Here is a 21086-nt window from a genome sequence, read left to right on the forward strand (position 1 = left end):
CAAACATGTGAAAAATTATTTTATTGGAGGGCTATTTGTTTGGACTAAATAGCTCTAGCGGTTGGATGCAAACACGACCATTGCCAGGCTGGGCTGGCAGATCGAGGAAGATCTGCCGGCCCAGAACTCGTTCGGCGGGCCGAAAACTTACTCAGCACAACTGCACAAGCATTTAAGAGGCCCATCGAATTTCTCATATTAAATTCCGCGCCAAGGTCGTGACGACGGTGACGTCTCTCCACGCACCTCGCTCCCGCCTCCCGGCGCGCCACGAAGGATGCGGCCCCCTCTGTTCCCCCCTTCCTCACAGGCTCCCAGCAATCCAATTCAACAAGCAAACGGTGCAATCAGTCGATCTTCCCAGGAGAGACAACCAACCAAATATGCAGTCCCGGCGCCGATCCCGCCGGCCGGCGAGGCTGACGCGCCGCAACGCCATCCGGGAGTCGGAGTACGTGCCGCGGCCGGCAGGCCTGACGCGGTTCTCGCCGCCGCCGGACGACCGAACCGACACAGTTGGTTCGAACCGTGCTGATGACCCCGAATTGGAAGAAGGAGACGAGTCGGGAGCTACGGATGAGGAGGTTGGGGAGGTGGAGGAAACTGGACCCGGGAGCCGGGACTGCTGCCTTGTCGGAGGCGTCAGCTTCGAGCGTGGTCGACGTGGTGTGGAGAATCACGAACTTGACGAAGCTAGAGCTCGTGGGGGCCGGATCGTTCGGTAGGGTGTACAAGGCGGTGAGCGAGTAAGTCTTGTCTCTTTCGTATGGCTTGCCCGTTAAATGTTTGATGCAATGCTTCGTTGCACCGTGCTGTGTGGCCGCCTGCTTGCCCTCTCTTTCCGCCTAGATGATATTTTGGGAGGATGTAATCATGTTATCAGCCGAAAGTGTATGTTGTTTCTTATAAATAGGCATACAATCATATCCTAAACATTACCTTGTCAGGGACGGATTTATCTTCGCTGTCAAAGAAGCATCGTTGATTGCTCAACAAAGCAACGCAGAGCAAAGTGCAAATCAACTAGAGCAGGTAGTTCTGTCTCTTAGCACTTAGTAGCTGGTCTATTTGTTTTGTTTAAACAGCTGCTCGTTTTATATGTTTAGAACCTAATTCAGTGGAAAAATATACCAAACATGATGCACCAACGGCAAGTTTCGTCAGGGCTTTCTATGAATATAGCTATTTGGTTCAGACTTTCAGTCAGCTATGATGTGTACCACTCTGTTTCTGTCGGACTTCTTCTCGCGGGTTTACTCTGATTCAGTATCACTCATCATTTCACTGTTTCAGGAGATCTTGCTTTTGAGCCAATTGGAGCATAAGAACATAGTACAATACTTTGGTGCCAAAAAGGTGAGACTGAATGTTCCCAATCACCTCAGCACATCATTGCCTCACATAACTTAACTCAAGGTTATTTTCCTTTTATTCACTTTGTATTTAATTTCTACCATGCATTTTTTAGATTTGATGCACGCTATTATCATGATTGTGAGGTCACCATGCACTCTTATCCCGAGAGTTTACTTCACCATTTCTGATCTGGGTTTGCTTGCAGGAAGAAACTGTGCTTAGCATTTTCCTTGAATTTGTGAGTGAAGGTTCTTTGGTATCTGTATACGAGAAGCGGCAGTTGGAAGAATCAACAATCTCTGCATATACAAGGCAGATTCTCACTGGGTTGGCTTATCTGCATCATCACAATGTAATGCATAGGTGACCAGATATCATCTGTATATATATTAATTTCAGTTTCTGGGTTATTCTGATTAAATTGTACACTTTTTCTTAACTCTTCAGTCACAAATTGAAAGATAATGAATGAAACAGTCAGTTCTAATGTATGTGGTAATCATATTTTAAAACTTAGTTATGCCAAAATAAAAATTCAGATCTCTGCAAATTTGTTTTACAAACTTAAATAAATGTAAGAAGCTACTTTGTTCTTCACAGTGCTTGTTCATGATGTCTTGCCTGCAATTTATCATTAAGAACACGAGATTGTGTAGTTTGATCAGCATGATTAGTCTTGCTTGCTTCCTCCTGCTAGAGCTTGCTCCCCTGTCAATACACCTGTTTTACAGTGAAGCATATGTTTGCATTAGTAATGGTAAAATATCTTCCAAATGCAGAGATATTCACTGCGTTCGGCAGGCTGGAGCTGGAGGCTGGAGCTGGAATGGTGTGAGAGAAAAATATTATTGGGCTGGCTAGAGCTGGAGCTGGTGGCTGGAGTGGTGTGAGAAGAAAATACTGTTGGGCTGGAGCTGGAGCTGGAGCTGGAGCTGGAGCTGGAGCTGGCTGCCGAACGGAGTGATTGAATGTGCAAACATTTTACTTGACATAAATGGAACCGTGAAGGTTGGAGATTTTGGACTGGCAAAGCTGGTTGTTTTTTTCTCTCTCTCTTTTGATTCTTTCAAGTATATAAATTTTCTAATCTTTGGTAGCAGAGCCAGTGATATCTGAAGCTAATACCATGCTAGATCAAAGTCTGGAAGCAGAAAAGGTCCTGTGCAGGAAGTGTATATTGGATGGCTCCTGAGGTATATGAACACCTACTCCAGAGCAGTTATGCATGCTAGAATCTACAATAAACAGAACTACGCAAATACATGCTGTATCATTCCTTTTCAGAAGTAGCAAAAATGTTAAAATCTGTACTTCGACCGTGCCTAGCCAACTGCCTCGATCTGTTTCTGACTTGCTGAACTTTCTTGTATGAGCCTATGATTCCATTATGACCTTTTGACAAAATTCAGGTCATTCGCGAGACTCCATACGGGCGTTCTGCTGACATCTGGAGCCTCGGGTGCACTGTCCTGGAGATGTTCATACAAAGACCTCCTTATCCTGACGACAACTGCGTTAGTCGTTCTCGCGAACATTCTATCCCCCCCCCCCCCCCCCCTACAGAATATTGGTCCGCAAACTGTTTTTGTGCGCTCATGCATTCACATGGTTCAGTACTTCTCTGCGCATGCTTACAAAACTCTGTTAACACGTCCACTTCAATCGATCATCAGGTATCAGCTTTCTACCAAAATCGGTCGTGGTCAGCTCCCTCCGGTCCTGAGCTCACTGTCGCTGGTGGCTCGCGAGTTCATACACAAGTGCCTCCGGGTAGACCCTGACGACCGGCCCTCTGCTGACGAACTGCTGGGGGACCCATTCGTGGCGCAGCCGGATTCAGAACAGCATGTCGCCTGGTCGACGTTGTCGCGTTCAGAATAAGCAGCTCGTTGCTTCTTCGACGCTGTCCCTTGTTGGAAGTTTCAGAATCGTCGTAGCATCGCCAGGTGAAGGGAAATCTTTCGCGCTAGATTCAGGCGTGAGATTTGTAGAATGTGGTTTGAGATTTCGACATGCTGTGTAAAATATACTCGGCATCCATCATTGACTATTCTTTGTTGCTTTTGATTTGACGGTACACCTCCGTGTTTGACCACGATTCGGGTCCGACCTCCACCCGACGTCCTGATCCGTTCGCCGGCGACCGTCCGCGGACGCTTGATTTTTTTTCTTTTGTCTGCAGCTTCGCTGATGCGCTGCCGGAGCCGGAGACGGAGACGGAGCGCAGCCGGCGAGACCAGCTCGGCGGCTGACTCGAATCAGCAGTCACCACCTGGTGCTCTGGCGCCTGGTACACATACACTGCACTGGCTGCTCCAGAGTCCTGACGCGTAGGCCACGTCAACCGGTGATGTGACCGCGACCGCTCGCCTGCCCGCCAGCGGCCCGGTCTCCTCGTTCCGCCGCTAGCGAGGCGCCGTGACAAAAACACGCGCGCAAGCCGCCGACCCGGCCACTCCCCCCTCCCTCGACCCTTCAACGCAGCGACCGCACCCGCGCCGGGTCAAAAGCGCGCGCGGCACCTCCCTGTCCCAGCCTCCCAGGTCGCAGCAGCTCCGCCCTCTCGCACTAGCGCGGCCAAAGCCCCCTCCTCGTCAAACCCCACTCCCAGGGCTCGGACGCGTTCCGCCGTGCGCCTGTGCTCTGCCCTGCTCCCCACGCAAGGCCAAGCCCGGAAGCCCCGCCGCCACCGCGCGCCCATCCCACCCATGGCGGCGCCGCAGCGGGCGAGGCCGCGCCCGCGGCCGCAGCTGGCGCGCATCAACGCGATGAGGCACTCGTCGTACCCCGGCGAGGACGAAGGCGCCGGCGACCCCGCGCCGGCCGACCTTGCCTCCGAGTTCGCATCGCAGACCAGCTTCCGCATCCGCGGCGGCCACGGCGGCCGCGCGGAGGTCGACGACCTCTTCCGGAAGCTCGGCCTCAACGGCCCCGAGGACTTCACCATCCCCCCGGCCCTCTACGCCGCCGCCATGGCGCATATCCCAACCTCTTCCCGCAGCCGCCGCCAGTCGCTGGAGGCGTCCCTGGCCCCGGACCTGGGCGCCGAGGGTTCAGCTCCGCAGGAGCTTCCGGAAATATCTGGGCGGGACGCCATGGTCGCAGCGAGACTGGAGGCAGTCGTGCAGGGTGAGCAAGCTGTGCTGGCCACTAAAGTAGTCCAACCAGAGGCTGTTGAAGTTTCCGCACGTTCCTACAAATGGCCTGAAGCTGAATCGGGGAGCAGAGTGATCGAACCGGAGACAGCGCAAGTTTCCAAACGAGAGATTGCCGCCGTCGTGAAGTTGGGGACTGGGGACATTGAGAAGGGCGATCCGGTCAAGGTGGATCAGTTGCGAGTGGAGAGAACAAAAGCGGTGGTTGTCGAGGCGCCAAGGGAGACTACGGGTGCTCTGGTTCAAGTTGTAGCAGAGTCAACTTCTCGTGACATTGAGCATTGGATCTCGCCATCGCCACACAGGCGGTTTAAGAGGACCATTACGACTTGGATCAAGGGAGAGCATCTCGGGAGTGGATCGTTTGGGTCAGTGTACGAGGCCATCAGCGAGTAAGTTTGGATCTGCCTACTTCACATTTGTAATGCTATATGTCACTTATGTTTATATCATAATTAACTGGGACAGAGGGGACAAAGGAAGAACAACTATAGTTTTGCTCTGCCGAATACATATATTGCTAAAAGCCTAAAACTGTGGTTTTAGGTTGGAATAGTTGGGACCTTCTAGTGAAAAACAGTTACCCATATTTTGCCATCGATGTCATACTCATTTTAGGCATGCTAATAGTCGGCTGACGTTCTGATGAAAATATGATTAGGCATCATTTTCAGAAGACAAGTCGTGAGTCAAGTGAGTCAAGTCTTCCTTTTGGACTTTAGTCTATCCTGGCATTTTCGTTCGAGGAAAAAAAAGAGAGAATCTATCCTGACATTTCATGCAAAGTCTTGTGTTCCATCTGTGCTTTCATGTCATTAGGTTTGTCTGTGTCAAAAATAATCATTGTATTAAATTGATATGGCTATACCAATGTTTCGATAATTTTGGCAGTCCTTTAGAAACTCCAGACTTCACAATTTTTTTATGATTCAAATCCAGTGCAATCAATTATGCCATTTGGTGTGAATAAAGTTCAGAATGTTTGAATGAGCCCAAACATTTTCTGCAACTCACTGTTTGAAAGACTGACTTCTAACATTTTTTTTTTACAGTGATGGTTTTTTCTTTGCTGTCAAGGAGGTATCCTTAATGGATCAGGGACTCAACGCAAAGCAGCGCATTCTGCAACTTGAGCATGTGAGTAATGGATTATGCATGCTTGAGAATGATGCCCGTTATTTTGCTTCAAACAATATGTTTCTCAATCAACCAATTTTTTTCTTGACTTCCACTGATGATAGTCACTTTCTTTCTTTCTCTGTTTCAGGAGATATCTCTCTTGAGTCGTTTGGAGCATGAAAATATAGTACAATATTTTGGAACAGATAAGGTAATTTCCTCATTGCAGTGGTTATGAAGTTCCTTCTCAGAATAAATCTATTACAAAAATAAAAAAACCCTGTATTTTCTGTTGTATACTTTTTTTTTTAAACCCGCCAACAGCTTTGCTGTATGGCATGATTAATAGAGGAGAAGAGTAAAAAATTTACAAAAATACAGGGAGAAAAATAAAAACAAAATGTAGAGTCCACATATGTTGTATGCTAAGATTTTCCCCATGTGGTGATTGCTCTGTTGCATTCGATCTCTGTCTCCAAATATGGGCAGTTTGTCCATCATGAAAATCTTATTCGTGGGATGTCTTGCAGGAAGGTGGGAAATTATATATTTTTCTTGAACTTGTTACTCAAGGATCATTGGCAGCTTTATATCAAAAATACCATTTACAAGATTCACAAGTCTCAGCATACACAAGGCAGATTCTGAATGGTTTGCTCTATCTACATCAGCGGAATGTCCTGCACAGGTGAGTTAGGAGAATTAGAATGCTATTTGATTGTCTGCTTTAGATCCTTTTCTATTCCCGAGTATTTACTCACGTTTAATTTTTCTGGCTATTGAGCATGCTCTTCTTCCCCTATGTTACCAGAGATATCAAATGTGCGAATATCCTAGTTGATGCAAGTGGGCTGGTCAAATTGGCAGATTTTGGACTTGCGAAGGAGGTATTCACCATGACATCCTAAACACCCTAAGAATCATATATGTTCTGCACTTCTGCATCTGCATGTTGTACTGATTCTTTCTAATCTGCATTTGCAAGATGTCAATTTTGAGCCAGGCAAGATCTAGCAAGGGAACTGTCTTCTGGATGGCCCCTGAGGTTAGTCTGTGTACTTGTGTTGTGCTGTTTGTACATCTCAGTGGTCCTGCATGTTGTTCTTAAAACAATCCAGAATACAAATCTGAGTAACTCAAGTAGAGATTGCTTATAAATATCCTGGGGGTTTCAACCTTAATAGTTTCAGTAGTTAAAATAGTTTTAGTAGTTAAGTTACTTGACAACGAAAAGTGTCTCAAGTTCGATACTTCATGAGCTGGCTTTCGAAAATCAAACCAGATAGTTGTAACTGAAAAGCAACTAAAATAATGAGCACCGTGACTAAAAAGATTGTGATAGGACTTCAAGCTGTTATTTTTCATTGTCACAAAATGTTACTTTAATAAAATTTGGTCTCGCAAGTTGTGACCTACTATTTTGTGCATTGTCAGGTTGCTAAGGCTAAGCCACATGGACCACCAGCAGACATATGGAGTCTTGGCTGCACAGTTTTGGAGATGCTGACAGGCAAAGTTCCGTACCCTGAGATGGAATGGGTGAGTGTCTGTGCCTCCTTAGTTTTCTGCTACAGCATTAACAATTCTCTAACTAGAAATACACTGTAATTTAAAGTTTTAAACAGTGAAATACATGAACAGTGTGTGTGTGACCAAATTCAGAAAGATAGATGATCCATGGCTACCTGATGGATTTGCTGTTTTATTTATATATAGTGAACCAAAACAGTGGTAGTCTTATTAAAGATGATTCATTCCATAGTTTTCGTGAGCACAAAATTATAAATGATATGCACAAATAGCAGATCTGTGTTCTCTGTATTTCAGTATTTACAAATTTTATATCATCTGTTCTTCTGTTGGTAGAAAATGCACACTTTCGTGGTGTATGATGCAGAATTTTTTTTCTGTTTTGCAGACACACGCTTTGCTTAAAATTGGTCGGGGAATACCACCAGAAATTCCTAATACGTTATCAGAAGATGCGCGTGATTTCATAAAGAAGTGTGTTCAAGCAAATCCAAATGACCGTCCATCTGCTGCTCAGCTATTGGAGCATCCTTTTGTGCAGAGACCGCTACAACATTATGGCGCCTGATCTTTTCCTCTGCTGCTAACAGATTCGATTGTACATAAGCTGGTAAGTCTTCCAACACCCTCTTAAATAGAAAGGTTAAGTTAACTAATAACTAGAATGCTTTGATCACCTCTAACTTATCACAAGCTGAATTTGCTAGAACTAATGTTTTTTTTTTGCATTTTATAGATTTAATTCACATGTCAAAGCTGGTGCTGATAATGATGATGACCTCTTGGCCTGAATTCCGAGAATGGCCCCTCAATCTGAAGACATCCCTTGCTCACTGCACCGTTGTCATGCTTGATAGTTTATGGGAGGTTTAAAATTGCTTTCAATCCGGTAAGCACATCCAGGCACTTAGAAGCAATTATGTTGATGTAAATGTAATGTGGGCATTCCATGTTCGGTTGAAGATGGCTGATATAAGTGATTCTTTTCGAGCTTGTTGGGTGTTGTTTACACCCTGTTCCTATGGCTGAAATTGTGTATTGGTGGCATCTTGCCACCACAGGTTCTGGTTGCTGCACACCACCAAGAGCAGTTCCTTTCATGTACTTCCTAATATCTGGCAGATCAAGTGTTTACTAGTATTTGACATTTTGGCCAAACGGGAAATCACACTGTTTCATCAAAAGCGAATGATGTGGATGCTGGCAATATAATGCACCTGTCGCTCAACGGTCGCATATCCTGTTCTGTTTCTGGCCACTTTTGCATGCCTGTACAGCTCAAAAATTATTTTCTGCTGATGTTCAGAAAGGGTCCATAATTACACTGACTGCAGCCGATCATATATCTCAAAGTGACACATAAAAGCAACATGGATTGTCTATGTTGATTCAGCTCATCAAATTCTGATGATTGGTGCTGAAATCAATTGAGCTTATTCGAGAAAAAAATCAATTGAGCTTCCTGTTGTGCTGTACATGCTGAATCCCTTCATAATGACTAAGTGACCATGGACAATCACAATGGCCTAAAACAGTTGCATGCTCCGAGAAACAATCTTTACAAGACCTAAATGGGGGGCGATTTCTGCCCCAATGTGAGGCCACGTCTACAGTAATTCGGAGCCGTCCGATTTCTATCTTTCGGCCAAGATCGGTCCCACAGTGCCCCAGCTGATTTTTTGCGCTGCACCACGCCGCTCGGCGCCCTTTCCCGTGCCTTCGCGATACACCCCGCGCCATGACGCGGCTCCTTCCGGCGGCGTCGCGCTCGCTCCCGCCTCCCTTGACGAAGACGCACCCGCGCCGCTGCCACTGCGGGCCCTGCGTGCAGACAGAGGCGCGAGAAGAGGAAGCAGAGACGGTTGCTCCGATCTGCTCGTTCCCCCTAGATCCCGCCGCCGCCGCGGCGGCGCTCCAACAGCCAGCCGGGGGGGCCGCCGCCCCCGCGCTCCAGCCACGCAAGCCCGGGGGCAACCGCAGCCGCCGCTCCAGCACCCTGGTGGCCGCGGGGAAGTCGCTGCGCGCTGGGCGCTACAGCCAGCAGGGTGCCGCCACGCGCCTGCTCCGCCCTCCGGGCACCGCCACCGCCTCGCTTCAGCCGCGCCTGCCGGCGGGGCCCGCCGCTGCAGCACCCTCGTCGTTGCCCTCAGGCCTCAGCCTCCTTCCTCTCCGCGCCGGGCAGAGCAGGACACATCTGCTCAGGTGGCGCCGCCATCCTTCTTTGCCGTCCGCCACCTCCCGCTCCAAGCCCAGCAAGGCCGCGATGGCCCTATCTGCAGTCCCAGGGAGAGCACTGCGGCGTCGTTGGCCACCGAAGTAGGCATCGCTTTGGATCCGAGGGAGACGAAATGAGTGGATGAGAGAAATCCCACCTCTCACAGACCGAGGGGAGCAAACGAGTGGACGAGAGGAATTCTAATTGCATGTGGACCCATGCTCATCGGCAGATAGGAGAAAAATTCCAATAGCATGCGGGCTCAAGCACTGCGTAAAAATAAATAATTAAATTTCATTGCACTGTTGCGATAGTCGTGTACGAGTAATAAAGAAGGCGATGCAACAGCTTCTCCATTCACAAAAAAATTATTTACTACAAAAGGTCAGCTAATTTAAATCATAAATCCCGTCACATCGCATGTTTACACACTAACTAGGAGTACTAAATATAGATTTATTACAAAATTAATTTTATAAGTCGTGACTTAATCACGAGACAAATATATTAAGCCTAATTAGTTCATAATTTGACCACTAATTGTTACAATAACCACCCACTAATCGTACATTAATTATATTTAATAGATTCATCTAGAGCTCTAATTATAACTTATGCAATTAATTTTATATTAAGTTAGCATCGAAATATTCGAATTGATATCTAAATATTCGATGTGACAACAACTTAAAAAACTAAACGAGACCTTAACATGTAGTAGTACAAAACTCTGACTACCTATCACTATTCAATTATGCTTCACCATTACAGTAATTAATTCCTTCGCTGCAAAAGTAAGATTCACTTTTTATCTAACAATTTCGAATTAAATTTTGGCCACTGTCATTTCCATACGTTTTCACTACGAAGCACAAAACAATTAATTTGAAGAAATGGTTAGCGACTTCACAAGCTCTGTTGCAATTTACCATGTGCTGCAATAATATTATGTAATGTCAAATACTAACCTCTTGCAGCAAACAACAATTACCTTGAGTTTATTAAGAGAACTCACCTCAGATATACACCTATATTACTTTCAGTGGTGATATCAAGTGTAACAATCAGTAATACATCAGCTACTACAACAATTAAAAAAAACATGCGATGTTATAACTACATGTATCAATGATCCATTCCTTTCAGATGAAGCAAGTTTTTTCCCTTTCCTCTTAATGAAATACGTGCCTTGGCACGTTCTCAAAAAAAATATTTTTTCCCTTTAAAGTTCTGCTACATATAACAAAAGCCCATGAAATTCGATCCATCACCTCTGACGAAAACAAAGTTTCAATCTTACCTCCTCTTATATTACCTAAACTTAGAGAATATTACCTAACATATTAACAATCTCATGAAATGTCCCTAAAAATTCTTTACAAAATATTACAAGGCAAGACCACAAGAAAAACACTAGATATAAAGAATGAAGAACATGTACTTGAAATATAGCTCAAGAGCTGCATTCAAATGATTCAAAACTCATGCTTTTCCTCCTGATTTTTATAACTCAACCCCTTCATCTTAATATTTATCCTACAATCTTTTTATATAGCTTGAAGACACACATGAAAAGGAAGATCTCAGTCATAGAATCAAAAAGTCACATGCATAGATCGAAACCAATGACAGAGGTACTAATTTCTCAAACTTACTGCAGTTCCTTTGATTAATTTTCATTATAAGCACTCTCTTTTGGATATGTATCTATATAGATACATTAGCTACAACCTTAGCTTATAAATGCTATGGTATAATGCCAAATCAAGGTGTTTTAATGAGTTTTGTTGTAGGTATGGTGAATGTCACAAGACAAATAGACAAATGCTATGATCTCCTATTAGTTCGCAGGAATAACTATGATGTTTACGAAGGGAAAAAAAACAAAGATACAACACAAGTCTGTAATATTTTGATGTATCAGACATGCCAAGTCCATGAACATTCCCTATACATAGGGATCCAAAGCCTGTTATCATAACAAAAATAATTACATGCTTGCAACTAAGTGTAACTCTAAGTGCTGAACAGTTGAGCTTTTTTCTCAGAGCTTCCACATCCTTCTCTCCATTCAAGCCACCAACCTGCACATGTTTTTTCGTATTACATAAATAATAAACAAAAACAAGAGGTTCCACCGCACTGGCCTACATAAATAATAAACAAAAAAAAAGATTCCACTGCACTGGCACAGGTCGGCGCGGCCTTGCCGCGCCAGTTTTTCTAGTACAACACTTTTTACTGATCTACAGCAGATGTTCTAACACTTTTTGCACAGAAAATACCCCACACGCAAAATGATGAACCCTGTGGTGATGCCTGCAATTGCATCTTCCACATTCTTGCAGTTCTCAGCGCTCAATCCCTTCCAAGCTGCTGCCTCCGTGCTCATCATAACCATACCTCGCCATCTCGTGCCTGAGCAACCCAAGCATCTGGCCAATCTCTTCGGCCTGCGGATGAGATCGATCGCCAGACACGAACTCGTGCACGTCGCCGTCGACCTCCATGGCGCTGTACCCTGGCCGTTTCTTCAGCCCACGCGCCTTCATCAAGCTCCGGACCTTCCCGGCGCCATCCCACTTTCCCACAGCCGCGTAGATGTTGGACAGCAGCACGTAGTTGGCATCGCCCCCGGGCTCCAGCTCGAGGAGGTGCTGCATCAGCTGCTCAGCCATCTCCAGGTCCCCGTGCATCCGACAGCCCGCAAGGAGCGCCCCCAGCACCACCTCATTGGGTCGCATCGGCATGGTCTCCACCACGCGCATCGCCTCGTCAAGCCGCCCGGCACGGCCAAGCAGGTCAACCACGCACCCGTAGTGCTCCATCCGCGCGGTGACGCCGTACCGTGTCGTCATGAGGTTGTAGTAGCTCAGCCCCTGCTCAGTGAGGCCGGCGTGGCTGCAGGCCGTGAGCACGCCGGTGAGCGTGACCGCATCCGGCTTGAAACCCTGCCTCTGCATCTCCTCGAAGAGCTTGATTGCATCGGTGCACCGGCCATTGGCTGCAAACCCGACAATCATCGAGTTCCAAGAAACCACCGTCGGCTTCCTCAGGGAGCGGAACACCTGCGACGCGAGCTCCGCCTGTCCACACCTCGCGTACATGTCGATCAGCGAGTTGGCGACACGGACATTGCGCTCCAGCCCCTGCCTGACCACGAGCCGGTGCACCCACATCCCGAGCCCGAGCGCGCCGACCTCGGCGCCCGCGGAGACAACGGCTATCAACGTGACGTAGTCCGGCTCGACGCCGTCCAGCAGCATGGAGCGGAAGCAGTCGATGGCCTCGTCGTGGCGCCCGTTCTTGACGCACCCGTCGATGAGCGCCGTCCAGGAGACCTTATCCGGTTCGGGCATTCCGTCAAACACCTTGAACGCGGCGTCCCCGAGGCCGTTGCGCATGAGCCCGGAGACCATGGTGTTGTAGGTGACGACGGAGCGGATGGGCATTGAGTCGAAAAGCTGGAGCGCAAGGTGCGGGAGGCGGGACGCGAGGTAGAACCGCACGAGGCAGGTGGAGAGGAGGAGGTGGGAAGGGAAAACCTTGAGCGCGTGGGCGTGGAGGGAGAGCGCCAAGGGGCGGGCGAGCGGGGAGGACGGCGAGTCGGCGCAGGCGGACAGGACGGTAAGGAGCGTGACGTCGTTGGGGGCCGGCGCGGCGGGGGTCAAGAGCATGGCGGAGAGCGCCGCGGCCGCCGCTGGCAGGTCACCCTGCCCCGCCGCGCGCGCGATGGCAGACGTCCAGGAGACGTCGAGACGACGTCCCGCTGCCGCGGCGAGAGGGCGCGTGCGCGGCGGGGCTTCGGGGTCGGGCGCGGGGGTGTGGGGATGGCAAGAGACGGAGCGGCGGTCACCGCCATGAGCTTCTGGCTGAGCCTCAGGCTGACACACCAAGCCTTTGCTCAGGGTCTTGCTAACGTTTTTTTCATTTTGGCGGTTACCAGTGCTAAAAAAAATCTCTTAGGTCAGGCACAACCTTGATTAAGTGATTTTTAACATAAAACAGTTTAGTTTAGAACGTTGCAGAATTTTAGATAATGAGTTCTACTGCGGCATGCATTCATAACCTTAGAAAATTATATTGCTGTGAAAGCATTTTCAAGAGAAGTTAAGCATCCATAAAACTATTCACAGTAAAAATATTTCGACTGCTCTCATTCTTAACGCCACTTGTTCCGATTGAGAACATTGCACAAACATAAGCAAGTTCCATTGAAAAACTAGTACACATAATTAACGTGGAAGCAGACACAACTCTTTACATATTTACATAATTGTACATTACTGCTATATACACAACAAATCTGAATGATGTGTGCAAATAAACAGAAATGACACATTGAGCTTGTAAGCTTCCCTGTACAACATACATGTGAGAAACTACGTACAAGCAGCAGTTTGATGTGGAGTGAATTCCGATGGAAGGAAAGTCCGCAGCTTATGGGAGACTAACATATGAAATTACATCATACCTACAGATTCCAATCACTGAGGACAAATGTCCTTGCACAAAAGGGCCACAAAAAGAGGGAATGAAATTGCAGGCTTATAATATAATTCAAGCTTGCCTGGTGACAAGAAGTTGCATTGTAAAATTAAGTATCTTGCTCCTGCTGTCATTGACAATGCACAAAGGAGCACAACTATCACAATCTGATCAATCTGATGTTTCGCCACAAGGCACAAACATTTTTCTTTCATGCCAATAAGTTTGTCTAGGTGGAAGTCAAACAAAATAGCTTTCCTCCTTGCTATCCTGAAATCCAATTTTCATATATGTTTGACTTGAACAAAAGTGGGCAAATCCTCTCCACCTTCGCAGAATAGATTTGAGCTTACAAATAACGACACCTGATCTCAATAGTCAATCCTCAATGTTACTTCCACTGAGCATGGACACTACATATTGAATTGCAAGTTCTATCCAGTCTGACAGAGGTGCAAATGGCAGCAAACCAGCCAAGCATGGCAGGATAAGTGACACCAAAACATAAAATGCATATCGGCGAGCCCAATATGGTAAACGAACGGCCTTGGTGCTGTTTGTCACAGAAATAGGACCATAGAGCATTCGATGTAAAACAGATGGCCGAATGTTTCCAAGTAAATGGATGAAGCAAAGGGCCTCCCAGAATACAAGCCATAAATTTCCATCCCCACCCAGTGTGTCGACACATTTCCTTCCAAACCAACCACAAACAACTCCCAATAACATACCGTTGAACGTTATTGGCATGTTTGGTCCAGTCATTGCAGAACGCTGGAATATCAACCAAGCGATTAATAGGATCATCAAAACTCCAAATGATATCCTCGCTGATGCTATTAAATTGCATTTGAAAATCAGAAACCCCGAGTTGAAAGCTGACACTGAACTTGGCATCCACCAAGATGTATACTCCTGCAAGAAAAGGTGGCACATTATATGAGTTTCTCACCAACGGAATTTGCTAGAAGCTAATTTGTAACGGAATATTGTGGCACATACCCTTGAAGCAGCTGCACAAGCTGAAGTAACAGCAGTTATCCGCTGGTACGAGTAAATATATGTCCCGTATCCAAAACAGGCAGACATGAGTACCACAGCAGTAAGAAGCATATCTATAAGCTTCCTGAGCAGTTCTGCATGCCTTGTATCCTCTCTTTGAGTCTTAAATTTCTCCTCTTTGAAAGAGGCTCTCTCAAATCCCACACGAATTTTAACCTTCTCTAACTCATTTGAGTCGGAGATGAGAGCTAACTGAGATTCCTTCAATTGCAATTCTCTCATAGTAAGTCCTATTTCAAGTTTCTTGAGCTCATTTGAACGAGCTTGCTCATTGACAGATCTCTCGAATACACTCATAACATCCTGATCAATTCCTGGAGCAGTTCGACTATGAGTAAGGTGAACCAGCTGATGATTGACACCCTCATGAAGAATGATCTGATTATCTATGGAACTCAAGGGTGTGTCTTTCTGGACATCATGTATCCAACTTTGTGAATCAGTACCACTCAACTTGATTTCAGATACAGAATTACCACCTTTGTAAGAACATTGAGGCATATCTTGTTCATAGACAGGTGTCTCATTGATAAGGTGGAGGGTTCTCAATGTACTACCAAATGATTTTTCAAAATTTCTCATGAAAATCTCGAATCTGTCACCATAAATCTGCAGCACAACATAAGTCAGAGATACGAAGCTTATGGGATGTGGAAAATGTGTAGCGAACAAGAACTGGCCTGCTCATACATTTGTCAAGGACTCCTTCACAGCTGAGATACACATCTGCATCCAGATTTGGTGTGAGTTTTGTTCCAATAAACCATAATCATCTACAAGGAAGACTAAAGATAAGTAGATAACAAGCGTACCTTTGAGAGGACATCAGGTTGTAAACTTCTTCCAGAACCACTGCATCTATTCAGAACCTGTAATAGATCCAACTAATTACTTTTTGAAAATTACGCAATTTAAGTTACTGACAGAATGCGCTTCCTCCTAGAAGACCTAGATAAGTATCAAACACGTGGGCACACTCTATCAATTAGGATATGGGATGTTCGTATCTATGCACCTCAATATCAGCTAGCATGCAAGGGCATTCAAAATCACAGAATTTACATAAAAGAATCATGGTTAACCACAGAATCTACTAAGCCAAACAGAACTGCTGTGAAGGCGAGCATTTAAAATCGAAGCATCATGTTCCCAGTGGACCCTTCAGATATCCATCCCATATGATATATCTAGCTTCACAGGGTACACATGGTATGTTTTCCATGATTGAAAGACGAAAGGAAACAACCTTTTATTGTGGACTGAGGAAGAGCAATAGGATTTGAAATCTCCAAAATGCGGAAAAAGTCTACATCACCCCCTCACCTGTGGGGGGTGGACTACATAACCCCCCAAACTATGAAACGGTCTATATTACTCCCTGAACTTTCCAAAACCGGTCAAATTACCCCCCTAAAGCAGTTTTGAAAAATCATAGTAAATCGCAAAAAAAATCATAAAATGGAAAATCCAATTGTATTAGACTCCAAACGAGTAGATCTACACAGTGAACATATAATATGATATGCTTTAGTATATTTTTTTTGGCTGTAGCTTTAGATCTATGCTTTTCTTCATAGCTGTAAAAAAATGTACTAAAGCATACCATATTATATTTTCACAGTGTAGATCTACTCATTTGGAGTCCAACACAATTGAATTTTTCATTTTATGATTTTTCTGTGATTTACTATGATTTTTTTGAAACTGCTTTAGGGGGTAATTTGACCGGTTTTGAAAAGTTCAGGGGTGATATAGACTGTTTCATAGGTTGGGGGGTTATGTATTCCAGCCCCCATAGGTTGGGGGGTGATATAGACTTTTTCCCCAAAATGCCTAAGCTTTTACCCCTATAGGAACCGAACCGTTCAAAATGCTTACACATTCTCTCGATTCCCGACGAGACCTCTCTTCCCCAGGTAAATTTTTCACATCAAAATAATATTATCCCAATTTTCACAGAATACATCGATACTTTTTTAGCTCAGAAGAAGCCTGCGATTTAATATAACATGGACCTTTTTCCAGTGAATCACATTAAAGACCAGAGCAATAGTTTGATCATTCAAATAACTACAATTCAATGATGGCCGCTTGAATGGCTGGGGGAAAAGGATTTAGCCACAAGCCCACAACAACCATACCAAACAATTGCTTAATGTTTACCCAAAAACTTCGTCTAAACGGAAGTGCCAAATCTCAATGAACATGTCATCGCAAGAGAGCACTAACTCTTAAGACTTCACATCAAATTAAGCTTCAGAGCAGGAGCCTTTGCAGGCTCACCATTCCTAATCTAACGCCCACCCAGTGACCCAAAGATGGCAGCGAACAAGCAAGACCTGCAGTCCGCACAAGGAGAGTAAAAATTGAATCTTTGGGTCGCCGGCGAACCAACAGGAGAAAGAGGCCGAGAACTCAGCTCACCTGAGCAAGCACCGCCGCGAAGGACATCCCGAGGGGCAGCGCGAGGTCCTGCACGCCGCCGTCACCGGCGCCGCCCTTATTGCTGCTCCCCCCTCCCCCGACCGCCACCCGCCGCCGCCGCCGCCGCAGGTGCACCCCCTTGTGCAGCCGAAATCGGGACTCCGAGCCGCCGCCATACGACGAGGCGGAGGACGCCCCGCCGGCCTCCGAGCAGCCCGAGCCGGCGGCGGTATGGGCCCCGTCCATACGGGAAGGGGCCCGCGGGGCAGCGGAGGGGCGGGTAGGGTTTATTGGGGTGACTCCAGCCGTGCGCCGAGCACCGAGCACCGGCACGATTTGTTTTGTTTCACGGCGGGGTGGGGTCTCGTCGGCCGTCGGTCCCTTTAACGGGAGGAGACAGGAGAGGCCTCCGCGTATGAAACGGAAGCGGAGATGCGAACGCGGCGGCGAGACGGCGTCGTGATGACGCCAAGTTAGCCGTTGAAGCAATCGCAGAAAGGAAACTCTGGTGAACTTGCGCGTGTGGATCTATGTATGTTCCGTTGGTCGTGGATTCCTTCGTTGCCTTTTTCCTTGTATAGTCCTTGACGATCTTAACTGATGATGAAAGGGGAAGTGTGTCAAAAAAAAAACAGAGAACTGAAGAAAGGGTTGTAGAGACCACGTTGTTTCCTGCAAACGTGCTAGTAGTATCGACGAAATTTGACGGCTGAATTGAGATTTGGAGCTTCACATCTGCAGATAGACTCTGAACTTCTCAGGCAGGGTAAACTTTTAATCCACTATTTTTTTTAAAAAAAGGGTAAATTACTCCTGATTTGGTTTTTTTTTTTTTGAGAGTCTCCTGATTTGGGTTGACCTAACTTGCAGGCTCATTCGGGCCTTGTGCACGGTTAGATGGGCTGAACCCGTTTCACAACATCATATCTACCGCTCGCCCCAGCCCGCCCACAGACGGAAAGCATACAAGCCCAGCCCGTTTCCACACGCCAGGACGCGCGGCCCAGTGCAGAAACAGTCGCGTTGTATCGATTCTCGTGCTCTGCTGCCGCGCTCTCTCTCTCTCTCGTTGTTTGTGGTTGCTGCGCGCGCCAGCCGGGCCGCCCTCGCCGTCGCCATGCTTCTCCCCCCTCCCTGCTCGTGCGCGAGGTCGGCCGGGCCGCCCTCGGTCGATTCTCCCCTGCTCGCCAAGCTGGAGGTGCTAGCTGCTCTTCGAGACTTGGATCGATGTCTCTTCTTCTCAGTCAAGCTGTCGTCATCCAATCGATGTTATCCGTAGATAAATCAGCCGGGTTTCAGCAACGCGTCCTGAGGGCAAGTACAATAGTTTAGACAAGTGCTATTTTTTTTATTAGCCCAACGTGTCGTCATCAGGTCCACACTCCTCTCTCCGTCTCGGACGCAGCCATGGGCCATGGCACACACACGCACCACTGATCTAGACTAGCTAGAGACGGAGTGCACGCAAGAGAGCGGGACGGGAGGTTGCTATCCTCCTCGAGAACATCTATGGGTTACCGCGCATTATGGTGTTACCGTGTTACCAATTGTAATTACACTTACATTTGTGCACCTAAAATTCCAACAAAAATATGAATGAATATAGCACGTAAACATTGATCATCATGCACAGTTTAAGAATGAACAAAAAATCATGCAATAAAAAACAAAAAAAATTGCACTTAAATAGTTGCGGGTTTAACTGTTCATCTCGGACACGTAACATGCTACTAGCTGATTTCTCTTTTTTGTTTCTCATTGCATAAATTTCAGTTGCATCTCAAATTTTGCATGATGGTAGATGCATGCATGCTCTATCTATTCATATTTTTTATGGAATTTTATATGCACAAATTTAAGTGTAGTTAGAGTTGGTAACACCGTAACACTCTGATGGACGGTAACACCTGAGATGTTCTCGTCCTCCTATTCCTACGCCTGCAAGCGCGGTGATGATGCAGACGCACATGGCTGATATTCTTCGGAACCCTCGGCCAGCAGGCACTGTGCCTCGGACGGGGTTATTAACTACAGACCCGTAGGCTAAACAAGGGTCAAACCCCCCGCCTCGCCTCGATCCGATCCAGCCGGGTAGACGTTTACCTCGCACGACCCTGTGCCTCGGACGGGGTTATTAACTACAGACCCGTAGGCTAAACAAGGGTCAAACCCCCCGCCTCGCCTCGATCCGATCCAGCCGGGTAGACGTTTACCTCGCACGTCTACTCATGCCACATCTCTCTTTTCTTTCTCTCAGCTCGCGGACCGATCGACGATGAACCCTAGCAGTAGCTACTAATAATCCGGTCGATCCACCAGCAGTTAGTTGTTGCGATTCGCACGCGAGAGCCAGATCCGATCATGGCGAACCGACGTCGTCATAAATGGAGACCGATCGATCACGAGGCCCACTTGCGATTAGATACAGGATCATGGATCGAGGCTTTGATGATCCGGCGCCCGCCGGCAGCAAGCAGATTCAAGGGCGACCAGCAGTGGCCATGGCCAATGACGAGCCGTACACGTTCCCTGATGTGAGGGCAAGCGGAGCTCTCCGCGCTCTAGCTAGCTCTGCACGTGAGCGTTCGCGGCAGCTTCGGCATGGAGTATTAGCCGATGACCGCGGAGGTAGTAGCCATGGGCATCAGCAGGCGCTTGCATTGATCCAGCAGAGTTCAAGTTGAACCCTGTTTGTTTACGCATCATCGGGTGCCGTGCTGCGCTCCATCGATCGAGAGGTTGGCCACGGTGGGGTAAGATGACTGGACGATCGATATATGGATGGGACGGGATGAACGAGATAGATAGATGATGTATATGTGTCGCGTCTCAGGAACACGTACGCAGGACTACCCTGTCCTTTGGCTTAGGTAGGGTGTAGTGTGTCCCGTGGTTTGTTTTATTCATAAATTAATCTCGATCTGTCATTGCTGCTAGTGTGATCGTAAACCCAAGCTAACTGGCTCTAGGTTCAGTCTTGTCATTATTACTCCCTTAACCCCCATGGAAATTCAGGACCAAGATAAGGACCGGAAATGGTCAGAGTCAAGCATTCCGTCGCCAAATACTACCCGTGCGCAAGTAAGTGTGAATCCAGCACGGGTCTCTCATGGAATGATCAACAACTCGACAAAGCCAGAGGTGATTGCTACTCCATCTCCGACTAGAAAATTTTTCATCCGGCCGGCATTATATTCACCGTCAAGAAAAAAGACAAATCAAGAGGTCGTACACGACTCGTTCATGCGCACGCTTCAGGTGTAGCATGCGTACGCGAAAAAACAAACAAACTGATTGTTTAGCGTGCTGGGAAAACGAGTCGATCGATCTAGAATCCGGTTGCCACGTGAAAAGGATCCGCGTGGAAAATTCCAAGATGCGGCCACGGCCGCGACACACACACACACTAGCTAGCTATATAACCCAATGAGCAGCGGTCGTGTCGTCGCCGAAAAATTGGAAAAACGGCTAGGGCAGAGAGAAGATCGATTTGCATCCTCTACAGTAAAGACCCGAGAGATAGATGCATGTGTGTACACACAAAATTTTGGAAAACGTAGTTTTTTGAACAAATGATGGGAAAAACTGTTGAGACTGGATGTTTATGTGAAATTGGTATCGGGTCTCACCGTTTGCGCAATTGTGCTCCAACTTAAAAGGAGAAGAGGCCAAGCATAGTAATTTCTCACGCACCCCCACTGGTTGTGGAACTTGTTGTTCCGGACGAGATGGTTGGT

At 46.9% G+C, this 21086-nt stretch overlaps 2 protein-coding genes, 1 long non-coding RNA gene and 2 pseudogenes across 4 annotated transcripts; 3 read left to right on the plus strand and 2 right to left on the minus strand.

The window, feature by feature from the left end:
* Nucleotides 1-251: 251 nt before the first annotated feature.
* On the plus strand, nucleotides 252-2129 carry LOC120643174 (annotated as a pseudogene).
* Nucleotides 2130-2176: 47 nt separating this feature from the next.
* Nucleotides 2177-3420, plus strand: LOC120643190. 2 transcript variants are annotated; one of them, XR_005662890.1, is made up of 4 exons: nucleotides 2177-2364; nucleotides 2457-2549; nucleotides 2766-2870; nucleotides 3030-3420. It is a non-coding gene; the product is annotated as an uncharacterized LOC120643190 (long non-coding RNA). The 2 variants fall into 2 exon arrangements; XR_005662884.1 differs by having other exon boundaries at nucleotides 2187-2549.
* Nucleotides 3421-3874: 454 nt separating this feature from the next.
* On the plus strand, nucleotides 3875-8406 carry LOC120643206 (mitogen-activated protein kinase kinase kinase 1-like). Its single transcript, XM_039919691.1, has 9 exons — nucleotides 3875-4903; nucleotides 5564-5648; nucleotides 5779-5841; nucleotides 6161-6318; nucleotides 6442-6517; nucleotides 6616-6675; nucleotides 7065-7169; nucleotides 7549-7770; nucleotides 7897-8406. The coding sequence occupies exons 1-8, from the start codon at nucleotides 4065-4067 to the stop codon at nucleotides 7726-7728; spliced, it is 1566 nt and encodes a 521-aa protein (XP_039775625.1). The 5' UTR covers nucleotides 3875-4064; the 3' UTR covers nucleotides 7729-7770; nucleotides 7897-8406.
* A 2859-nt stretch (nucleotides 8407-11265) lies between these two features.
* LOC120643222 lies at nucleotides 11266-13282 on the minus strand (annotated as a pseudogene).
* Nucleotides 13283-13565: 283 nt separating this feature from the next.
* On the minus strand, nucleotides 13566-17701 carry LOC120643238 (protein CPR-5-like). Its single transcript, XM_039919692.1, has 5 exons — nucleotides 17350-17701; nucleotides 15738-15794; nucleotides 15616-15651; nucleotides 14866-15534; nucleotides 13566-14778 (listed from the first exon to the last, which is right to left on the minus strand). The coding sequence occupies exons 1-5, from the start codon at nucleotides 17593-17595 to the stop codon at nucleotides 14242-14244; spliced, it is 1545 nt and encodes a 514-aa protein (XP_039775626.1). The 5' UTR covers nucleotides 17596-17701; the 3' UTR covers nucleotides 13566-14241.
* Between the last annotated feature and the right edge of the window lie 3385 nt (nucleotides 17702-21086).

Source organism: Panicum virgatum, chromosome 1K (genome assembly GCF_016808335.1).
Source record: "Panicum virgatum strain AP13 chromosome 1K, P.virgatum_v5, whole genome shotgun sequence".
In the NCBI taxonomy this organism is placed as follows: domain Eukaryota; kingdom Viridiplantae; phylum Streptophyta; class Magnoliopsida; order Poales; family Poaceae; genus Panicum; species Panicum virgatum.